Source organism: Halichoerus grypus, chromosome 4 (genome assembly GCF_964656455.1).
Source record: "Halichoerus grypus chromosome 4, mHalGry1.hap1.1, whole genome shotgun sequence".
NCBI classification, from domain to species: domain Eukaryota; kingdom Metazoa; phylum Chordata; class Mammalia; order Carnivora; family Phocidae; genus Halichoerus; species Halichoerus grypus.
The window spans coordinates 63867810-63890431 of NC_135715.1; the positions used below are offsets into that span (position 1 = coordinate 63867810).

The window sequence follows — 22622 nt, forward strand, 5'->3', positions numbered from 1 at the left end:
TTGTCTTAATTTAAGGAAATTTAAGTTCTTTTTAAACAAATAAAATATTGACAAATTTTTTTCATGACTTTACACCTACCAATTTTTCCAGGTAGAAATTCAGTAAAACTAAATATGATCACCATCAAATGAATACCTGGGTATCAACCACTTGTTGTATATCATATGACATTTCCATACTAACAACACTGCATGTGGGCAATATCCTCTACCTTGACTGATAGAGAGACTAAGTCTCTGGGAAATGAAGTAGCTAATCTGAGTTTAAGAGAAAGAAGATTTCAGTGGCAGAGAGCTGTAATTATAATGTGTCAAACATCTGGCTCAAAGTAAGAAAAGCAGTATTTATAGATATTCCAATTTCTGATACTATGTAGAAAAAAATATTTGATTGATGGAAATATTTTTTCACTTTTCATCTAAATGTTCCATCAGTGCATACAGAGAGCCTACAAGGTTTTTAATATCATGGCACTTTTGAATTCTAATTTTGAATAGAAAATTCACAACTAAAATATCAACCCCCAGCTTCACTTTCACGATGATTTCAATAAATCAGCAGCTGCTTACAAAATAATAAACTGTTTTACCTGAAGGGGTGTGGGATTGTATCTATTACAATCTGAGTAGATCTTGGTAGTTTAAATCCTCAGTTTTCCTTAATGCAACGGGGTCCCCAAGAAGCAGAAAAATTTACCAGAGATCTAAGAGCTGTTTGTAATAGAGCCAAAGTCAAATGGAGGATTTGATGAAATAGTCAATAGTGCGTTCTCATTTCTTAAATCAATACTTTCAATTAGTTTAGTCCAACTCTTAGAATAACAGGAGACCTGATTTAAAGAAAACTTGTTTTATTTAATTAAAGCTGAAATGAAGACTTGATGGAAAATTAAGCTGTGCCACTTATGTAAATAACCCTATCATATCTGTTAAGCATCCAAAGCATATAGCTAATTGAATTTAAAAGAAAATGTTAACGTGCCTGTTGATAAAAGTTAGTCTTAAATAGTTCAATTCCAATATACTGAAAAGATGAACTTCTAGGATGAGTATTTAAAAATCATAATACAGCTTTATATCATTAAAAATGATCACAATGTCATAGTACTAATAACTGTACAGAGTAACAAAATTCTCTGAACAGCAAATCTATCATAAATTTGGACAATAACCAAATAACCTGGAAAAACTGCTTTGCCAAATAAATTTAATCTTTTAAGTTGCTATGGTAATTACTATACTTGTTGGAGGTATTTAGGAGATGCTAAATTCCTTGTGCATAATGAAACTTTATGAAGAGTATTCTAAGCATTCTAGTTTAAAAAAAACTAATTTGCCTTTGATTTGCATAACTGATGTTTGAGTTCAGTGTAGAAATAAACTTGGTTAATTCTAAGGACATGAAAAGATTGAGTAAAAGATTTAAAAGTTCAAGACAAAAGGAAGAGACTGCATTTTACAATATTTATACCTTCTACTTTTCTGTTAACTATAGAGTGCTTGTAGAATGTTAAATACTCAATCTGAATTACTGTCCAGAAATAGTAAAGGAAGTAAGAATTGTCATGCCACACAGTCCTACTGAGCTTTAACCTTCTGTGCTCAATTTAGCAGAGAGTGAAACCCACGCTTAATTATTTACCATTGCTGTATCTTACATGAGTGTAGGAGTGCTAACAGCACTGACTCCATCCTTGGCCCTCCATCTTGTTCTCCACACTGGTGTACAGAGGTCCCCACTTGAGATAACAACCTTATGACCTCACCATCATGCCCCTCACTCCATACAAGCTTGGGATTAACATCTGGACTGGGCAGAGAATAGAGGCAGAGAATAACTGTGTAGGGATCTTCCACCCACCCATTGCCCCTGTCAGTAAATTACCCTGAATAAAACTCTGTGTAAAAGGTATGGAGTGGCTTGCTTTGTTTTCCTGTATTAAAGTAACTTCTCAGTATAAAGGATACATTATTGACCCTCCTCCACCTTCTAACAATGAGCAAAGGACTAAATTATGTTATCTTTTCTTGGTTGCACCCATAGTGAATTGAACCAGGTTACCTGAGAGGCTGAGACTAGAGAATAGGCAGGGAGAGATTAGGTGCCTAGAACTTGCCATGGGTATTTTTCTTAGATACAACTGAGCAGTCCTCTGTGAACCTGGAAATATTCCTTAGCAGGTGAAGCGCCAGTGGAGGTGTGACAAATAGGATTCCATTACCTTGAGTACCAATCAATACCACAACCAAGACTCAATTTGCAAAGAAGCCCAAGACCTGAGGGATGGACTAACATTTAGGGAAGGTCCAGCAGTGTTGGTAAGGACTCAAAAGAATTCTCTGAGAGCTAGTAGTGAAGGCACTAAGATTCAGAATTAGGAGATCCACTCACTACACAGGTAATGCAATCACGAGAATTAGGGGATCCTGATAAAAACCAGTTGCTGAGAAACTAAATGGCCATTCAATAGCAGAGTAAGGGCAAAATGTGTAAATATAGGATAAGAAAAAATGAACATAAGGTCAGGAACACATTTATCAAGCCCTTGTGATTTTTTTCTGGTTATTTTATCTCAATATCCATCCCAAGGGACACTAATAATAGTGTTTACCCCAAGGGGTTTTCCTAAGAATTAATTGACTTCATACATGTAAAACTTGAGATAGTGCTTGGTATGTACGGAGTTCAGTAAGTGCTGTTGTTTTTGTTGCTATGTTGTTTTGTTGTTTTAAGGGACTGGGGTTTCAGATAGAATCTTAATCTCTGGAGATCTAATAAGGCAAGAACAAAATTCCTAGGAACATGAAGGGATCAGCTTCATTCAGAAGCAGCCCTAATAGAACTATGGTTCCCACCTGCCTAGACCAAAAATTGGTTGGGAATGTGGGATAGAATCTAGCCTGAGGGTGTTTACCACATCTGATTTGCCACTGAAACCATTAGTATTTTCATTGCTTATCTTTTTGCTGCAGCTTCTGGATGTAATACTTAATGGCTGTGTGACCTTGCAGAAATTTTTAAACTTTTCTGAGCCATAGAAACTTGGCTTTTCCTGTGACTTTGTGTAGTTCTTTCATATTCCCAAATTAATACAATCACTTAAAAGAACAGCATTTGATAGAAAATATAATAAGGGTCATTAATTGATATAGAACAAAATTGGGATAACAAAAATTCTAAAAGATATAACAGGAAAGTCATTGTGTAAAACTGTGACCACTTCTAAGTGTGGAAACTAGAATAGAATGGGGAGCTTTTCTCTTCTCCATGCCTTTAAAAATGATGTTTCCTCTTCCTAGAATTCCTTGTTTCTATATAGTCACTGGTGAAATAACACTCAAATATTTATGTAAAAGCCCGCCTCCTCTAGCAACCATCTTGTCGCCCTCCCATGGCATGCCTACAATAATGGCTTTGTCTTCTGAATCCCAAGGAAATATTATATAAATCTATAATCTATCCTGGAGAATTTACCACATGGTATTTATTACTGGTTATAGACAAAGCTCCTTCTCCACTTGTGTTCTCCCTGAGGTCAAGGATTTCTTGCTGTTGTTTTAGCAGCTCTACTGAGATCTAATTTACATACATAAAAAATTCACCCATTGGGACTGTGTTTTACTTGACTTTATATCCTCAGCCTACAAAATAGTCTTGATCTGATACAGAATAAGCTGTAATAAATCTTTTTTGAATCCTCCAACCAACATATGGAGGAATAAAGATTTCTAGCTGTCATGAAGCAGATGTGAAACTGATGCACCCTAGTGAACTAATTTGTCTTATAATTGAGACATTTGATCAGATTGTCCTCTGTCACTCCACTCACTTCATGTACTTTTCCTTTTAAAAATATGCCCTCAGAGGAGAGGATATTTCTTCACCAAAGGTGACCCCTTGCCTGAAACTGCAGTGGACTAATAAAAATAAATTAGCTTCAGGATTTACAACTTGGAACCTTGATAATAGCTTCACCGTGGTATCTTCAGTAACCAGAAATATGGAGAAAAACAATCTTTTTCTTTTTACATCAGGACAGGTTGTTTTAGGAATATAGAGAACAATGGATTTGAAAACATTCATGGATTCAGCCTGTAAAAACACACAAAAATTATATATATCAGAGATTACAGGGGAATCTAGTTCTATCCCCCAAAATGCTAAGACCTCTCATGGTAATGTTAAAATGGTTATTCTATGGCAGATTATAAATCAATAAGTAGGAACACTGTTTCCTGCTTTTATATTTCCTCCAAATGCTTCAAATAAAGGTTATATGAAAAATTAATGTCATATAATAACCACCCCACTTAGGGAAAAAAAACAATATAGACTGTCTTATTTACAGGTATAACAAATAAAGATACATGTGGGGATTTGTAAAATTGTATTCTTAATAAGGAAATTCTAGCTCCAGCATAATGATAAACCTATGTATTTTCATTATCCAAACAAAAAATATATTTTTGCTTAATAAAAAATAGTACTTTGTAAAAATAAAAATAATCAAGTTAACTTCATAATATAATTAATATTTAGAGTGAAACCTACAAAGGAAAATTCTAAAAACTGTATGATATTCAATAACTGAATTGCTCTTTGTGGTTACCATAAAATAAACAGATTTGAAACTATTTCTTGTAGTTGTGTTTATCTGAACAAGTAATATATTTTGGAAATAGCTTCCTTGGAAACCTCAGTGGTATGTAATGAAACACCCAATCTTTGACCAAGAGCAAGAAAATCATGTATCAAAGCAGAATGCAAATACCCTAATATTTATAAAAATTAAGTAAAAAATTATAGAGCTTCACGGAAATATAAATATCATTTTGTACAACTTTGATGGAAGAATAAAAAGTGACAAAGTTAAAAATGTGTTCAAGGTCACATGGTTTATTGGCAGAGACAATGACAAATCAGAGACTAATAGAATCATAGAGTCTAACCATCATAGTCATTAAAGATTATCCAATTTATCCATCTATTTAGTTCCTGAATCTTCTCTACAACATTCCCATAAGTTGTCTGTTCAGTGTTTGAATACTGTCAGCAACAGGGAGTTTACTAGCCCTTGAGGTAAGCATTCAATATTTGAACAAATCTTACTATTGAGTGACCACCATTTTGTTGAGAAGAAAGCTTTTTCTTCATAATTTCTACCTCTTGGTCTTAGTTCTGGTTTTTGGAGTTGTGAAAAACATGTCAAGTACCTTTTAAACATAAGAGTCCTGCTAATTATTAAGGACAGCAGAATGTTACTTTTTATAAAATAAACTTTTACTTTGTGATTAAAGACTTTTTTATTAAAACCATTGTATTCTCTTTATCAAAAACCTAGAAAGTGTAGGCCAGAACAAAAATCACCAATTACCCATGGGTAAACTTTCTTAAATGTGAGTGTAGTTACCTCCTTCTTATAGGTTTTATCATCATTGCAGATGCTAATCTTTATTGTATTGAAAATTTTATCCATAATTAGCACTTACCATAATGATTTTTTTGCATGACATTAAGCTTTAATACATATTATTTTAATAGCTACACATTTTTATTAAATAAATATTGAACTCTTAATTGAACTAGCTGATAATTATTGGCTTTTGAATCTCTCCAGTTTTTTCCAACAATAGATAAGTTATTTTTCCTTTTGTGCATACATCATTGCCTATCTTATAAATTAAAACTCCAGGATAGATTTCTGGAAGAGATATTCCTAGAGTGAAGGGCTTGAACCTTTCCAAAGACTGATACACATATTTCCAATTCCGTTTCAGTTTAAACTATCACCAACAACTTACAAGAGAAGCATTTTCACTGAATCCTTCCTGGTATTGGCTCTTCTTTTATATTTAATCTGAACACATTTGGCATGTAAGATGTTTTATCATGCTGGTAAACTTCTCAGTTTTAGAGGTCAGAAATGTAGAATGCATTTTTTTTTACAATTTTATTTTTTATTATTTGAGAGAGAGAGCACGAGTTGGGGGAGGAGCAGAGGGAGAGAAGCAAACTGCCCACTGAGCAGGGAGCCCGATGAGGGGCTCCATCCCAGGACCCTGAGATCACAACCTGAACTGAAGGCACTTAACCAACTGAGCCACTCAGGTGCCCCTAGAATGCATTTTCAGATGATATATTCCATGTATATTTCTTTTTCTCTGAGGGGGCTGTTCTTTTTATTCTTTGAATCTTAGTGGTTTTCTATTTAATAAACTCTTTTCAGTCATATGTATTTTGAATAATTTCCCTTATTTTGCTTTTTAACTTTACGTGTTATGTGTGAATATTGAGATATTTTGAATTCTATGTATCCATAAGTCTTTCTTATAGTCATTCCTCCATTGTTTTTGCTTAGAAAACTCATCCCTATTGAAATTCCATTTGTTTCAATATTTCACTTTTGAATTCATTTAGAATCCTTTCATGGTGTTCCAAAATAATTATTTCCAAAATTTTTAACCAGTCGTGTCAGTATTATTTATTCTTTTTTCATTCCCTGCACTGATTTGGCATGCTTCCTTGTTGAAACACTATTATACAGTATATGTTCAAGTATCTTTCTCACACACACACACCCCCCCCACCACTACCACCAACAGCAGTAACATCTAAGCCATGTGGTATCCTTTCTTACCTCTTGCCATAATCTAATTGGTATTTTTAAAAAATAAAGCAGTCATATATTTAGCAAAAATTCTGTATGTGCATCCAAATTTAAGCATTTTTATATTATTTTTGCTATCACTGAAAGATTTATTTCTTTTTCTTTTGGGCTAGAGACTTAACATTACCACCATGACAGTACCTAGACACACGGCGGCACACACACATGTACGTACACACACACAATTTCAGAGACTAAAGGTTGGCTATGGATTGTAGGATCCGAGTGTGGTAGGGTACTTTGATTACATTTTGCTGTTGAATAAGTCATTTTTGAAACTAGGTTAGTTTGTCTTTCTTTGTCTAACTTTGTAAATTACTTATTTGGGACATGCATTGTTTCTCCCCACATTTTTTCTTAATGTTGCTTTCTTTACCATGTTATGCTTTCATTGTCAATAAGCCCAGTAGCTACATCTTTGACACAATGAAAGAAGTACAAATATTTCTGGGATAGTAACAGCAATATGTATACATACATCCTTGTCACAAAATGGCATACATATTCCTCAAAAACTTCAAATTTTACACAATTATGGAAAAAATAGAGATACGGGAAAGACAGGGTAAGATTACTTGAAATATATTCAATACTATAATAATATAAACATATTAATAAACTCAGTAAAATATGAGCAGACATTTAAATCCCCATCAGCATCGTACCACCATCAGAGTCCGAGAGTTTTGCATTCTTAATCACAGGGGTTAATGTTTCCTCTTTCCTGATAGAGACTCTTAATGGTACTCATTTGGTTTACTGGAAGATGATCTCTTAGTTTCCACTCTTGCACAATTCCAAATCAATTAACAACCCAAGTGACCTTTACTTTTTTTTTTTTAATATTTTATTTGTTTGAGAGAGAGAGAGCACAAACTGATGGGGAGGGAAAGAGAGCACAAACTGATGGGGAGGGGGAGAGGGAGGGAGAGAAACAGACTCCCCACTGAGCAGGGGTTTGATCCCAGAACCCTGAGATCATGACCTGAGCCGAAGGCAGACATGTAACTGACTGAGCCACCCAGGCGTACCCCCAAGTGACCTTTAAAAATGGAAATTGGATCAAGTCACTCCCCAGCTCAAAGCCCTTCAGTAACTTCTTATTGTGCTTAGAATACATTGTGCAAGACTGTTGAATCACAGATCTGTCCCTCTGAAACAAATAATACAATATATGTTAAAAAAAAAAAAAAAGAAGAAGATAGCAGGAGGGGAAGAATGAAGGGGGGGAAATCTGAGGGGGAGACGAACTATGAGAGACGATGGACTCTGAAAAACAAACTGAGGGTTCTAGAGGGGAGGAGGGTGGGAGGATGGGTTAGACTGGTGATGGGTATTAAAGAGGGCACGTTCTGCATGGAGCACTGGGTGTTATATGCAAACAATGAATCATGGAACACTACATCAAAAACTAATGATGTAATGTATGGTGATTAACATAACAATAAAAATTTTTTAAAAAAAGAATACATTCCAAAATCCGTGCCCCACATTCTGGGCTACAAAGTCACCTCCTCCACTCTTCCCCTTACTCTCTATACTCCAGCCAAACTGGCCCCCTTCCATACTCTAGAATGTTCCTCCTGCCTTACAGTCTTCTCACTTTCAGATCCCTTTAACAGAATGGTTTTCTCTGCACTTTTTACATTTTACATAGCTAGCATTTCATCATCTTTCATGTCACAGAGAGGCCACCCTTGACCACCCTACCTCATGCAGCTCTCCATCTCTTCCCCTCCTGCCATGCTGCTTCATAACCTCTCACCATTTGTTTCCATTATAACCTTAACAAAATTTTAATTGTTCTGTTTTCCCCTTTGCTTTTTTAAATTTTTGTGGGTCTTTTCTAATTGATCATAAGCTCTATGAGTGCAAAGATCTCAGCTTTCAATCACCATGGTATTGCCAATGTTTGGTACACACATTTTGATGCATAGATGTTCAATCAGTATTTTATTCATCCAACAAATATTTATTGTGTACTTCTTATACACCAGACTTTTTTTTGCACTGCACATATATCAAATGAGTAAAAGAGATAAAAATCCTTAACTATTTAAACAATAAAAAATACTCTTTTTTTAATTCTATACTTTCTGTATATTGATCTTATGATCAAATATGGTCTTTGTGTGAAAAATCTTCTGAGGCTGTATGCATGAGACTGATTTTATTTCTTCCTACATCTAAATAATTTTAGTAAGTTATGAAATGCTAGCTTCAAACTTCTGTTTTATTGGGGGAGGAGGTTGTTTCCATATTTTCTAAAAATACCTCATTATCTTCTAGCCTCCAAATTTGCTGTTAAGAGGTCTGATGTTAGGGGCACCTGGGTGGCTCAGTCGGTTAAATGTCCACCTCTTGGTTTCAGCTCACGTCATGATCTCATGGGTTGTGGGATTGAGTCCCACATCAGACTACTCACTCAACAGTCAGCTTAAAGATTCTTTCCCTCTTCCCCTCCCCCAGTCTCTCTCTCCTCCACTATCTCTCTAAAATAAATAAATAAATCTTTTAAAAAAGAGGTCTGATATTAATCTGATTCTTTATTTGAATGCCCTTCTGACAATTTTAGGTAATAGCAGTAAGAGGCATTTTCCAGAGCTGTGAGCTATATATGTGTTGAATTACACATTAGAGTTTTAATTCTTCATCTTCAGCTTTACCCCCAAGCTAACAAAAGCTTGGGGGTAAAGATATTCAGAGAAGAAAAATCGGTAAAAATTAAAGCATTTCACACAAGCTTAATGACTGTTGACTGGAAGTCCAGTTATTCACTGTTGCATTTAATGGGCCACCAAGAGCTAAACCAATTTTAGACAAGCGATTAAAGCAATTTGGCCCTGATAATTTTATTCCTTTACCTAAAATGGCAGTGGAATAACTCTAAAAGTATGGTCAGTAATTCATTGATTCATCAACAATTTTTGGCATTTACCATTTGCTTAGCACTGTGGATGCAAAACCGTGTAAGTCACAATTTCCTATACAGTAAATAAGAAAAGTTCTAAATCTAAGAGGTCCACATAGTTTATGAAGACCCATTAAAAAGGCCATATAACCCTTCCTTAAGAGGAAGTGAAGAAAAATCCTCAAGGCTATGATACTTCACAGGTTTTAAAACTTGGCAGGAGCTGCCAGAGGCTCAAGGGGAGGAAAGGTATTCCAGTTGTAAAGAACAGTATGAGAAAATGCTTAGAGCTGTAGTAGCGAAGTAGTTTGTTAGTGTAAAATATGGTTTTCCAGGATCAATCTTGGGAAATATGTCTAAGAAGGCACTTAGAAACCAGATCATGGAGTCTGGTATTCAGTAATAATGTCAGTCTGTTTTCCTGTGAATGATTATCAGTCACTTAAGAATTATAAAAGAGTGATTTGATCATATTTACATTTTGGCATGATTAGGTATGTGGCATTGTGGAGGCTAAATAGAGAGGATATAAGAATAATATCAATGAGATGATTTAGAAGGATATTGGCGTGACTATGTAAAAGACAATGAGGAGATAAAGTCAGTCAACAGTATGCACAGGAAATGCTACAGAGCAGTTGAAATATGGCGAGTAAGACTTAAGAAATGATCCTTACTATTATTTAATGTTAGTTGACTTACATTTAAATAGCCACTCATAGTGACTAATGAGTACCACATTGGACAGCACAGGTCTAGAACTTTAGAGAAGTATGGCTCATGAGCATGGATTTTAGAACATATTTAAACATATGGCATTTTTAAAGACATATATGGGTTTTACGGAACATTTCAAATAATGAGTAATAGATGAGAGTAGCTAATGAGAATGACAGTTGGAGGAAAGAGCCATGAGCGGAATAGGCTGGTAGTAACATTTAACATTTAGGCTTTAGATGGAAGGAAAAGAAGCTTGGAGGAACTATGTAGCGAGAGGTCATATTGAGGTTGAAGGTAGAGCATTAGAGAAGAGTATCCTAGAACTCAAGGTGGGGATGTTTTATTTACAAAGGCTTAGTCACAGGAGGCTGCTAGAAAGCCAAGTATTATGTGGCCTGAAGAGCACCAAAATGTATCTGGCAACTAGCAAGACATGACTGACTTTAAGAAAAATATTTATTCCATGACGGCGATAAATACCATGTTGGAGTGAATGAACAAATGGCAGATAAGCTTAAACCTTATAAAATAAAGAAAACCAGAGATGAGAGAGAGAGAATTGCCAAAGATAATTAGAATTTTAAAATAACTAGGTGAAAATTAAGTACACTTGTAATTTGAGAAGAGTTTGGTTTGCAGAGAGTTTAAGATCTGAGAGAAGGCGGGGATTGATGTGAAGTTTTAGAGCGATGGCAAAGGCTGAATCTTCAGGCAGCCGGAGAGAGGATATCTTTTCCTTTGAAATTTCAGGGGAAGACAGAAATAGATGAATGCACACACACTAACTCTTGGGGTGAAAATTCAAACGTTGACAGCCATATGTATTTTCAAAACATGTTTTCTAAATCCCCTGAGATAAAAATCAAGATAAATAAAATTTTTGCCCTGCAAATGCATTCTTCTAGGTGTGTGTTTTTGTATTTTGTTTTGTTTTGTTTTAATAGGGATACTTAGGGCTTAATTTTAAGTTTAGTGCTTGTTAAATCATAAGGGCTTCAATTTTAAAAATAAGCATAATCCCGACTTCCTCCGTTAAAATCTTAGGATGTCATAATATTTAGTTAGTAAAGTGTTTTTCCTTTCATTAAGTAATATAACATGAACTTCTTGAAATTCACAGAAGTATCCTTAAAACCCTTCAGAGGAATTTAGTAGTTCATTGTGCTTTTACAGAGAGAGAGAGAAGAGAGAATTTTGTCAGTTAGGTTTTGGTCAAGCTAAGTCACAAAGCATTTCAATGAATTATGTGGCACTTTTGGTACAAGACTTACAACTACTGAAATGCGCATATAGTACCCTGCCTGAGGAAAGTAGGAAAGGGTCTGGAATTCAGAATAGCAAAAATCAGAACATTTGGCGTTTTTGTGGAGTATGTATCATGTCAAAGATTAGAGATAATGTACTGTACCAGTAGACAAAAAGAACTCTGAATTGGATTGAATGTGAATAAATTATCTTGGAAAATGTCATTTCATATAAGAGTACAGAAAAAGTACAAAAGCAATTTAAATATGTGTAATAGTGGGGCGCCTGGGTGGCTCAGTCGTTAAGCGTCTGCCTTCGGCTCAGGTCATGATCCCAGGGTCCTGGGATCAAGCCCCACATCGGGCTCCCTGCTCGGCCAGGAGCCTGCTTCTCCCTCTCCCACTCCCCCTGCTTGTGTTCCCTCTCTAGCTGCCTCTCTCTCTCTGTCAAATAAATAAATAAAATATTAAAAAAAAAAAATATGTGTAATAGTATCCTAACAAAAAAATGGGAGTCAAATTTCTCACTGAGCCATGAAATCACACCTATAAACATGAATCTTTTGACAGTTAACCATTGCAAAGGGCATTGCTTTTTATTCCCTGGTTTACTGTCAAAAGATTCATGTTTACAAGTGTGATTTCATATATATATATTTATTTAACTTTAATAATGTCTACTCAAGAGTGGAGATTTCTGTATATTTTCTTTGTGTTGTTTGGAAGCCCACTGTTCTTTCCACTGTACAACTAAGTCCATCTCCAAGAAATAGGCCTTCTAATTCATATAAAGATGTAGGACCTTTGTTTTTCTGTTTATGTTGCTTAGATAATTGTGGTTCTCACATCTAGTGACATTTTTAAAAAATTTCTCTTGATGGCAAGGTGTAGCTCTCTCCAGCTTTGTGATTGTTTTAATTCCCAACATATTTACGGAAACTAAAATTTAGGTTAATTAAAAATTCACACACAGAATTTGAGGTTTTTCCCATCACTTCCCATCTCTCTTCTGAGTCTTTGAAATGTAACTTGATGAAACAGTCATTTCACTTCTGGATGGTATGTTATAAAGGGGGCATTGAAATAAATTCTGTGATTTCATGGGGGAAAACATCTTTTCCTCCCCAGAAAGCTCATTCTGAAAGTGCAGGACCAGGAACAGGCTTTTATTCACACACTTTAGGTCAGGATCTTCGCTGTACTGAGCCTCCTGTTCTTTCACAGACTTTCTATCCAACAGCAATTCCAGAGTCGCTGACCAGTGTGTCAGCTCAGGAACGCCATCAGCCTTAGCACCTTGCACTCACTATTACATTCATCTTTCACAGTTTCAAGAAGCTAAACTTGATTTTTGTCCTTCTATTAGTATCCCTGCATCTCAAGTAATCTAGTACAGAGACTTGTCTAAAAATTATATAATCTTCCTTACTCTTTTAAAGTTTTAGCCAGAATTGTTTTATGTGTGTGTGTTCTATATTCCATTGTAAATAATTAAATTTCATTTATTTAACGCATTTAAATTCTTAACATATTTAATATATTTCAAATCTGCCTATCCTTCCCAATTCACATCGGGTTTTATATTTGTTTCAAATCAGAGAAATTGAAAGAGGACAGTACCATTAATAGAAGATATTTTTCAGCACTAACTCTGATTCTTCTCACTCATTCCATTGATAGCGTTGTTTGCCTCACTTTACGGATGGCGAAACAGGTTCCCGAATGTAAGGTCTCATGCCCAGTTCACATTTTAAATACAGTGTTGACTAGAATATGTCTTCCTTTCAGGGACGTCTCACATTTTAACCCATCCTTATGGAGTTTACATTTATGACAGTTATCTGGATTAAATGAAACGGATTTAAATAAATCTAATTTCTCATTATCTATCCTCCTCTCCCCCAACTTCTCCAGTACCTTCTATGTTGTCCACCAATCCCTTCATTGTCACCGACATCCTGAGATTTGGAAGGCAAGCTATGCTCACCACTATACCACCAACGCACACCATCCTGCACTTTAAACACAAGAAGTCAAATGCTATTTACTGTCAGGGCACCTGGGTGGCTTAGTCAATTAAGTGTCTGCGTTCTGCTCAGGTCATGATCCCAGGGTCCTGGGAACAAGCCCCACCTCCATGTGTGGCTCCCTGCTCAGTGGGGAGAGTCTGCTTCTCCTTTGCGCTCTTTCTCTGCCCCTCCCCTGGCTCGTGTACGTGCTCTGTCTCTGTCTCTCTCTCTCTCAAATAAATAAATAAAATCTTTAAAACAACCAAAAAAAATGCTATTTACTATCTAATCCTTTATTTGATATTATCACTAATAAAATGAGTAAATGAAATAAAAATAAGATAAAAATATTCCATCCTCTAGGCTGATTCCTAATCCTGACTGAGTCACAATTCAAAGTTCTGCTACTGTGTGTGTGTGTGTGTGTGTGTGTGTGTGTGTGTGTGTGTGTTCATACCTTCATTTTAACCTGTATTTTTGGTAAGCTACCTTCAAACATTAGTCTTAAGCAAAACAGTTACTGGTGGCAAACCTTGAATTCAACTCTAAAAAGGAATATTTATATATTTTTCCAAGAGTCTTGGGTAAGGACAAAGTGAGGAATTAAAGAGCATATACTGTTGAAATAGAACATATATGCCACTTATTATCATTATGAAACATTTACATTGTAGTCCTGGTAAAATTACAGTGTGAAGCCCATTGACATTGGTTCCACATGCTCTTACAGATGCTGACATGGATTGGGAGGGAAGTGCTGTTGTTCCAGATCAGAAAATTATAATGAGAAATGTAGCATCATAATGATCTTGGTTTATTATAGTTTTAGTTATACAAGAAGAATATTAAATTGTCCTTGTTATCCCATATTATAAATCTATAAATTCTCTCCTATGATTCTAGTGAGTTAAAGCATCTCCAATACTGAAATTATAATCAAGCTTCAAGCAAGTAACTTGCACACTTAAAATTAATAGATTTGAACACCAGTATCACTCTTCATTTTTCTCTAAAAAAATTAATATTGCTATTTAAAGAATTCACAACACCCCCTGTCTGCGGTTGTGGAAATGAATGTATATCATGCTCTGTAGTTGGTCATTATACATCTGAAACACCAAGACTAGGGGCGCCTGGGTGGCTCAGTCGTTAAGCATCTGCCTTCAGCTCAGGTCATGATCCCAGGGTCCTGGGATCGAGCCCCGCATCGGGGTCCCTGCTCCGCGGGAAGCCTGCTTCTCCCTCTCCCACTCCCCCTGCTTGTGTTCCCTCTCTCGCTGTGTCTCTCTCTGTCAAGTAAATAAATAAAATCTTTAAAAATTAAAAAAAACACCAAGACTAATAAAATGTGAAATATTTGAGAAAAATATTCTGGATTATGAGATTCTTACATTTGCTTCATCTATGAAGGGGCCTTAATAAACTACTAAATCTAATAATCTAATAAAAACCAGAAAGGAACAAATTATGAAAAAAAAGTTTTATATATTATATCTTGAACCTAGATATTTGAGAAATCGTGATTAATAATCTGAACATCAAAAAGTGAAACAACTACTTGGTAACTGAAATGCCTATTAAGTTGAGGGGGCATCAAGCAATGTATTATTTCCCAAATTGAAAACATTACATTAAATATAATCACACTTGTTAATTCAACGCATGTTTAAAATAACCTTTAAAGTATTATTCAAATCAGGTTAATTTACTCATAAAATGATTAGGTCTAAAAAGATCAATTAAGATGAATATACATGTTCCAGTACCTAGAATCCCCCATTAATTTTAATATAATAGTAAACGTATGTAAATAAACAAGTGAGTTGAATATAAATGACATAGAATAATAAAATAGTTCAGATCATAAGTATGAAATCAGGAACTAACAGCAATAAAAAATTTATATTCAAAACAATAGATTTTTCTGTAAAGTTGTATCAGTAGTATGATACTAAATCAATATAGTTTCCAGTGACTTTGTTCTTATCAATCTATCTTAAGACGATCTTTTATTTATTTAAAACAATTCCCTCATCTTCAACTGTATCTTTACTGTAACTTCCAAATAATACATTTTGCAATGAATATATTCCTGTCTTGCGCTTTATTGCTTCATGATATTAAGGTAATAGAATTAAGAAAATAGCATTTTCATAATAAACTCTTTCTATATTTAATCCATTTCTAAATTCTTCCTTTGGAAATTGAATTGCTTAGACTCAACTTTTTTTTTTTTTTTTTTTTAAAGATTTTATTTATTTATTTGAGAAAGAGAGAATGAGAGAGAGCACATGAGAGGGGGTACGGTCAGAGGGAGAAGCAGACTCCCTGCCGAGCAGGGAGCCCGATGTGGGACTCGATCCAGGGACTCCAGGATCATGACCTGAGCCGAAGGCAGTCGCTTAACCAACTGAGCCACCCAGGCGCCCGCTTAGACTCATCTTGATCATTAATATCATCGGTTCTTTCCCCCTCAATGAATTCACTTACACACGGGAAAAAAAAATTATACTCATCAGGCTCAGTATGATATTTTATTGACATTAATATTATTAATTCACATTAACTTTGATGTCAGTACTTACTAACTTTAAGAAGAGAATACATGACGAATGAAAAGCATTTTGCTAAGATAGTGATATTTCATAGTTTCGACAGCATCTGCATGATTAGCAAAATTGACAGTGAATGATACATTTGAATATCCCCGGTCCAGTTTTAGGGCCTCAAAAATATAGCCTTTAGTTTTCAAGGTTCTCTGCTAAAAACTGCATATATATATGATACATTTTGTAAATAATTTCCAAAAATTACAGGTATATCCTCTGACAGATGTCACTTTTAAAGTAACGTTTTCAATTTTTATTTCTCTTAGATTAGAACTTTGTAATTGTATTTCTAGGTAACTGAATAATGATTAAGTCTGTGTCCACTGTTGAAGGAGAAAAGAACCCTTATCATTTAATAATGGTATCATTGTTGTGATTGGCATTATTGTTAGTTGTTAAGTGTGACGCATCATGATTAAAAAGTGTACTCGCACTAATCCTTGTGTTTTTCGGGTTCTGTTTGCTCTTTCAGAGACAAGGAAATAGCATGGCATGAAACATGGCTCAGTTCTATTACAAAAGGAATGTGAATGCCCCCTACAGAGATCGCATCCCTCTAAGGATAGTCCGAGCAGAATCAGAGCTCTCACCATCAGAAAAGGCCTATTTAAATGCTGTGGAAAAGGGAGATTATGCAAGTGTCAAGAAATCCCTGGAGGAAGCGGAAATTTATTTTAAAATCAATATTAATTGCATCGATCCTCTTGGAAGAACTGCTCTCCTCATTGCAATTGAAAATGAGAACTTGGAGCTCATTGAACTACTTTTAAGCTTTAATGTTTATGTTGGAGATGCTCTATTACATGCTATCAGGAAGGAAGTTGTCGGAGCTGTTGAGCTGTTACTGAACCACAAAAAGCCCAGTGGAGAAAAACAGGTACGTGCCAGAGCACCGTTTTTGATAGATTTTCCTTGCAGAAGGTTTCTGTGGATATTCAAATTCTCTCCAAATTTTAAGAATTAGAAGCACGGAAATCAGAACTCGTAAGACAGAGAGCTAGTGGCAGCTACACACGTCATACCCTCCGACAGTTGCTAGTCCCTGTGCCCCCTGCCCTGGCAAATCAGACCTTTAGGGAGAACTAAAGCAACACAAAGGGGCCCACCGTGGCTTCGCATTCATTGGAAACCTTTCTATGTAATGCCCAACCTAGAACGCTGTTTGAGGCTCGGATCTGTGCGTGTGGGTATTTTTCCTCTTGTCTTTTCATTTCACATTCTACCACAGCAAGCTGAATCCGTTTGCTGTTTTCCTGTTTAATCTGTTTGCCTGTTCTGGGATTCTGCATCATACTGCAAAAGTGAATTGGATCACCTAAGTTTGATATTGTTCATTAGCAAACTCTAGTGGATTCTTTTAAATTGAGGCAAATAAAAAAAAAAAAGGATTACTAGAAAATAACTAAAGCCTGACTATAGGTTTAACAGTATGCCAAAGTGTAGCTATGTCTTAATGTCATCGGTAGAAAGTACACTAAAATGGCACATAATTCTACAGTGTGTGGGGTTTTTTTCCCCATCTTCCTATTTTTGTTGTTGTTCTTTGGCTTTTTTTTTAAACCACTAAGGAAGTGGAGAAATCATAAAAAGGAACGAATAAGGAATCTGTTTTTGTCTGTCTAGACCCTTCTGTCTGTGACTGCCCTGTATCTGAATTGTCTATTGGATCCCTTTTTCCTCTCGCACTGAACTCTTCACTTCCCTGTATCAAATCCAATTGCAAAGACATTGTACATACTGCAGTGGCTCAAAATCTGCCTTTTAAAATAAAATCTTCCAATGTGTGTTATTCCTCTCTAGCCGTTTCTGCTGTATTGGATAATGTGCAACCTCTGCAAAGGACAGACTGTTAGGAGAAGCTACATTCTTTTAAAGCCAGCTCTGCTGTGGCTCCTGTTATCTCTGCTTTACTGGAGGACTTTTTTTCTGAATCCTTGCCATTATTAGCAGAACAACTTCATGGCTGGGTGTCTCCTGAAAAAAAACAACAACAAAAAAAAAAACTCTCACTGTGTTGTCAGAAGCCTGTGTTCTATGGTACATTTTTATGCCTGCCCACCATTCACCCCTTCCCCTTACCTGAGCCCAAGCTTTCAGAAAGCAACACTCCACAAGGACAATACTTCTCTGCTTGTTGCTTTACTAGCTTTTTGTTGTTGGTTTCATATCCCGTTGTTTGCATGTTACCTTCCCATCATATCACTAAAATTTTACTGGCAGAAAATTCACCTGTTGCATCTATCCTTTCAAACTTGTACAAACGTTGACAGGAGTGGGCAGGTCATGGTAATAGCTCAAGATATATGTTATATCCCAGGTTTTACCACCAAGGGAAGTGCAGGACACAGAGAGGAATGAGCAGGAGTCTGTTTTCATCTGTGTAAGTTCAGGTGCTGCTTTTGCACCTTGTGATTTTGAAATTTCTTCTACAGTCATACCCCATGGTTTCTAACAACAACGACCTTATATTGTACACCCTCTTGTCTATGTCTATATAGGGGACCATGAGACAGATGTTGTGACTGTGGTCTAGATCATTTTAGATTGCACCAAGTCTATAGAACAAACTTGCCATTAAGTGTACTTTTTACATTTATTACTAAATAACTTTAGCTCTGTTTTCTAGAGAACACTGGCCAATGTCTCTTTAGCAAATGACATTTGTGCTGGCCAGAGTAATTTGGTGTCTGGAAAAGATATCTGCTATTATGAGAGTGTTTGTTGGAAGATATTCAACTTCTGAGCTCAACGCTAGTCTCACAAGTAGGTCCTGGCTCCTTACAGGCACTTGATCTGAACCCTGGTTATTAACAAAAGGCAGTAAAGGTTTGCAGTCTGCCAGGAGTCAGAAATATCTCAGGCCATGTGTTTCTGGAAGATTACTCTTGTATCTATTTGCTGGCCAAGAATTTTCCTTTTGTATTTGTACATTCTAGAATTCCTCTTCAGTGAAGGCACTAAGAATAAGCAAAACAAAAAAAAAAATATGTATCTTTTTGTTTGAACTTCATCATTTTGAAAGAACAAAACCAATCTACCACAGAGGTCCTGGTACATTGTTCTTAGAACATAATATGTATATAATGTAGCACACAAAAGATGTTCTCCCGGCCGGGGCTGGGGAACACAGTAAATCCCATTAGAGCTTGGCTGTTTATCTGTGATTTACTTCGATAATACATCTCTCAGGTACAGCCAGCGTGTTTTGGAGTAAGTTGCCGTAAATCAGTGCGTTGTATGTAGCAAATATGTTCTTGACAGGAATTTTTTTCTCTTATAAATTGTAATTTTTTAGATGATTCTTGTGATTGTTGGAAGCCATTTTGTGTATTATTATAATTTGCTGAATTTCTAGTCTCATGGGCATCTCCCAAAGACTCTGAGACACATTGTTGTTAATTCTGTTGAGGTCACTAAAGCCAAGTGTTTATACCTGAAAACAATAATATCCAAGTGGACAAAATAAACCTAACTTGTCCTGAAATGAGTCAAGAACGAGGATATAATATAAAAATTATACAAATCTGATTATTAGGACACTTACTTAAGAACTTAAAATGTGGGCACCTAGGTGGCTCAGTTGGTTAAGCATCTGCCTTCGGCTTAGGTTATAATTCTAGGGTCCTGGGATCGAGCCCCGCATGGAGCCAGGCATCTGGCTCCCTGCTCAGCGGGGAGTCTGCTTCTCCCTCTGCCCCTCCCCCCCCATCCATGCCAACTCTCTCTCTCCCTCTCTCTCACACACAAAGATAAATAAATAAAAAAAAATTTTAAAAAGAACTTTAAAAGTGACAAATGTGGATTAGGAAATACACTCTTCTTTTGTAAGTTTGCCACATATTCATTTCTTTGTCTGGAAGAAGATGCAGTGTGTGGGGGCATCCTGAAGTCACGGGAGCTGTGAGTTTCAGATTAGTTTGTGTACATTCTCCGGAGAACAGTTTACTATTTGCATGTGCTTATTGTACCTGGCCTTGTGCTGGATGCTAGGGAGTAGACGTTGTTCCTATTCTTTGGAGTCTGAAGGTCTAGTTGTGAAGAAAGACAGGAAAAATATCACGGGAATATGAATAAGCGTGATCACAGTGGAAAAGATGAAGGAGAAATAAATTCTTAGGTATTGACTGGATTTCGTAAATACAAACTGTTAGTGGGTAGTGGACATGAAGGGGTAGGAAAAGGGCCTGAAGAAGGAAGAAGAAGGCTGTTTAAGGGTGTATACCTGGAAGAAGTTAACTCCATTCGCTAGGATCGAGACTATAGGACACGGTCTATAGGACCTGATTGGATATACTCAGTTTTTTATTTTGTTGAAATTGACACCTAGAAGGCAATTAGAAATTTTGGACTTAAAGGGGTCTGGGATTGATATATAGATGACAGTGAGGACTTTGAAACCTCTTGTCTTCCCGTCACTCTGACATTGATTTTCTTTTCTTGCCCTTATAAATTGTTTAAATGTTTGTGGTTGTTAGCCTATTAAAAGATTTTCTCAATTCAGCATCTAACAAAGGTATTTCAGTTTTGCCAGATAAATAGATGGTCATAGATCATTAAATATTTCCTTCCATATTTAATGTAGACCAACATAAATCAGGGTATTGAGTCCTAGTGTTTTATTTTTATTTTGCTATTAACAAATGGAAAGAGTAATATTTCATTTCTTTCGTACAGTAGACAGCATAGAGAAAATGTGATTCCCCACACTAAGCAGGAAGATGGAACGTCATGTATTTTTTTTTTAATTTTATTTATTTATTTGACAGAGAGAGACACAGCAAGAGAGGGAACACAAGCAGGGGGAGTGGGAGAGGGAGAAGCAGGCTTCCCGCGGAGCAGGGAGCCCGATGCGGGGCTTGATCCCAGGACCCTGGGATCATGACCTGAGCCAAAGGCAGACGCTTAATGACTGAGCCACCCAGGCGCCCTGGAATGTCATGTATTCTTACTGGGACAGCTCCCTTGTTACCATCATTACTCTGATATTCTCTGATAATTTTATTGACCTTTTCTTTAACCTTCTGAGTACCTTATTTCTCTACAGGGAATAACAGAGAGTGGCTTCTTAGCCCCAGTTTTGAGCCAATTGATTGGTTACTTGACTTTTAATTATTTCTAACAGACCTTTCTCTTTGATGTCATCTCAGACCAGATTCAAGGCCACATTCAATTTCAGTTTCAGCTGCTTCAGTACATGTCTATCAGAAACAGAGCTTTCTTTTCCATTCTCCACTTAGAAAGTGGCTCTCAGTCTTCAGCACCATTAGAATCACTGGAAGCGTTTAGTAAAACATAGATTGCTGGATCTGCTGGATCCCACCCCACCCGTCTCTGATCTAGCAGGTCTGGAATGAGACCCCGGAACTTACAGTTCCCACAAGTACATAAGGGATAGTAATGCTGCTGGTCAGGAGATAGCACTTTTAGAACCACTGACTTCGAAGAAGTTGAAAGTTATAGAATGACTGCGATTGTATATTTTATGTTAGGTGTGCATTGAACTATGCCATGCTAACCTGGCTTTCAGGAGATTTCAGTTAATACCCTTAAATATTAATGATTAAGTGATATTTAATATATGAGAGTCTCCCAATTTCACTATGTTTATTATACTTTTCCATTCTTTGGGAAGAAGATTTCGCTAAACATTACTGATTAGTTCAACAGTTAAGCCTTGAGTATTTCATTTGAAGAAATTTATTTTAAAGCTCTATTAAAAAGAATATCAAATTTTTGGGGCCACCTGGGTGGCACAATCGGTTAATCGCCTGGCTCTTGATTTTGGCTCAGACCATGATCTCAGGGCCCTGGGATCGAGCGCCTTGTCTGGCTCCGTGCTCAGCAGGGAGTCTGCATGAGGATTTCTCTCCCTCTCCCTCTCCACTCTTTCCTCCACTCGCTCTCTCACACTCTCTCTCTCAAATAAATAAATAAGTCTTTAAAAAAAAGAATATAGATTTTATAACTTTGAGAGATCTTGGAGATTACCTAACCCAATCACTTTATTTTACAAAAAAGGAAAAGAGGGACCCAGTGGAGTTGGTATTTGACCTGACTAAAAGGATCTATATATAAATTAATAGCTAGAAAATGAACCTTGAGATAATGTGAATGATGATGATGATGATAATTATCATTATAAAGGCAATAATAATACTAGATAATATTCATTAAGCCTGTCACTATGCTAGGAATTGTGATAAGAATTTTGTATGAAGGTAGGTGCTATTGTTATTCCCATTTATAGATGGGGAAATGAAGGCATAAAAGAGTAAAATTGACATGTTCCAGACTACAAAGGCAGGAAATCAGAGCTGGAACTTAAGAGTCATGAAAGATAACTGTATGTTCTCAAGCTGTAGCCACTACACCAATGTGAATGGGAGTAATTTAAATCATTAATCATCCTAATATGGGATAAGAGAGAAATTTAAAAGAGTCTCTAGATCTCCATATTCAGG

The 22622-nt window shown here is 36.1% G+C and overlaps 1 protein-coding gene across 5 annotated transcripts in view; it reads left to right on the plus strand.

Moving 5' to 3' along the window:
• Window positions 1–22622, plus strand: part of TRPC4 (transient receptor potential cation channel subfamily C member 4) — a 191475-nt gene that overhangs the window by 35781 nt on the left and 133072 nt on the right. For all 5 annotated transcript variants that reach the window (XM_078070424.1, XM_078070423.1, XM_078070422.1 and 2 more), the window contains one exon: window positions 16634–17038. In XM_078070424.1, the coding sequence (XP_077926550.1) occupies window positions 16661–17038 (378 nt within the window). In that variant the 5' untranslated portion in view covers window positions 16634–16660. The remainder of the gene's footprint in view (window positions 1–16633; window positions 17039–22622) is intronic.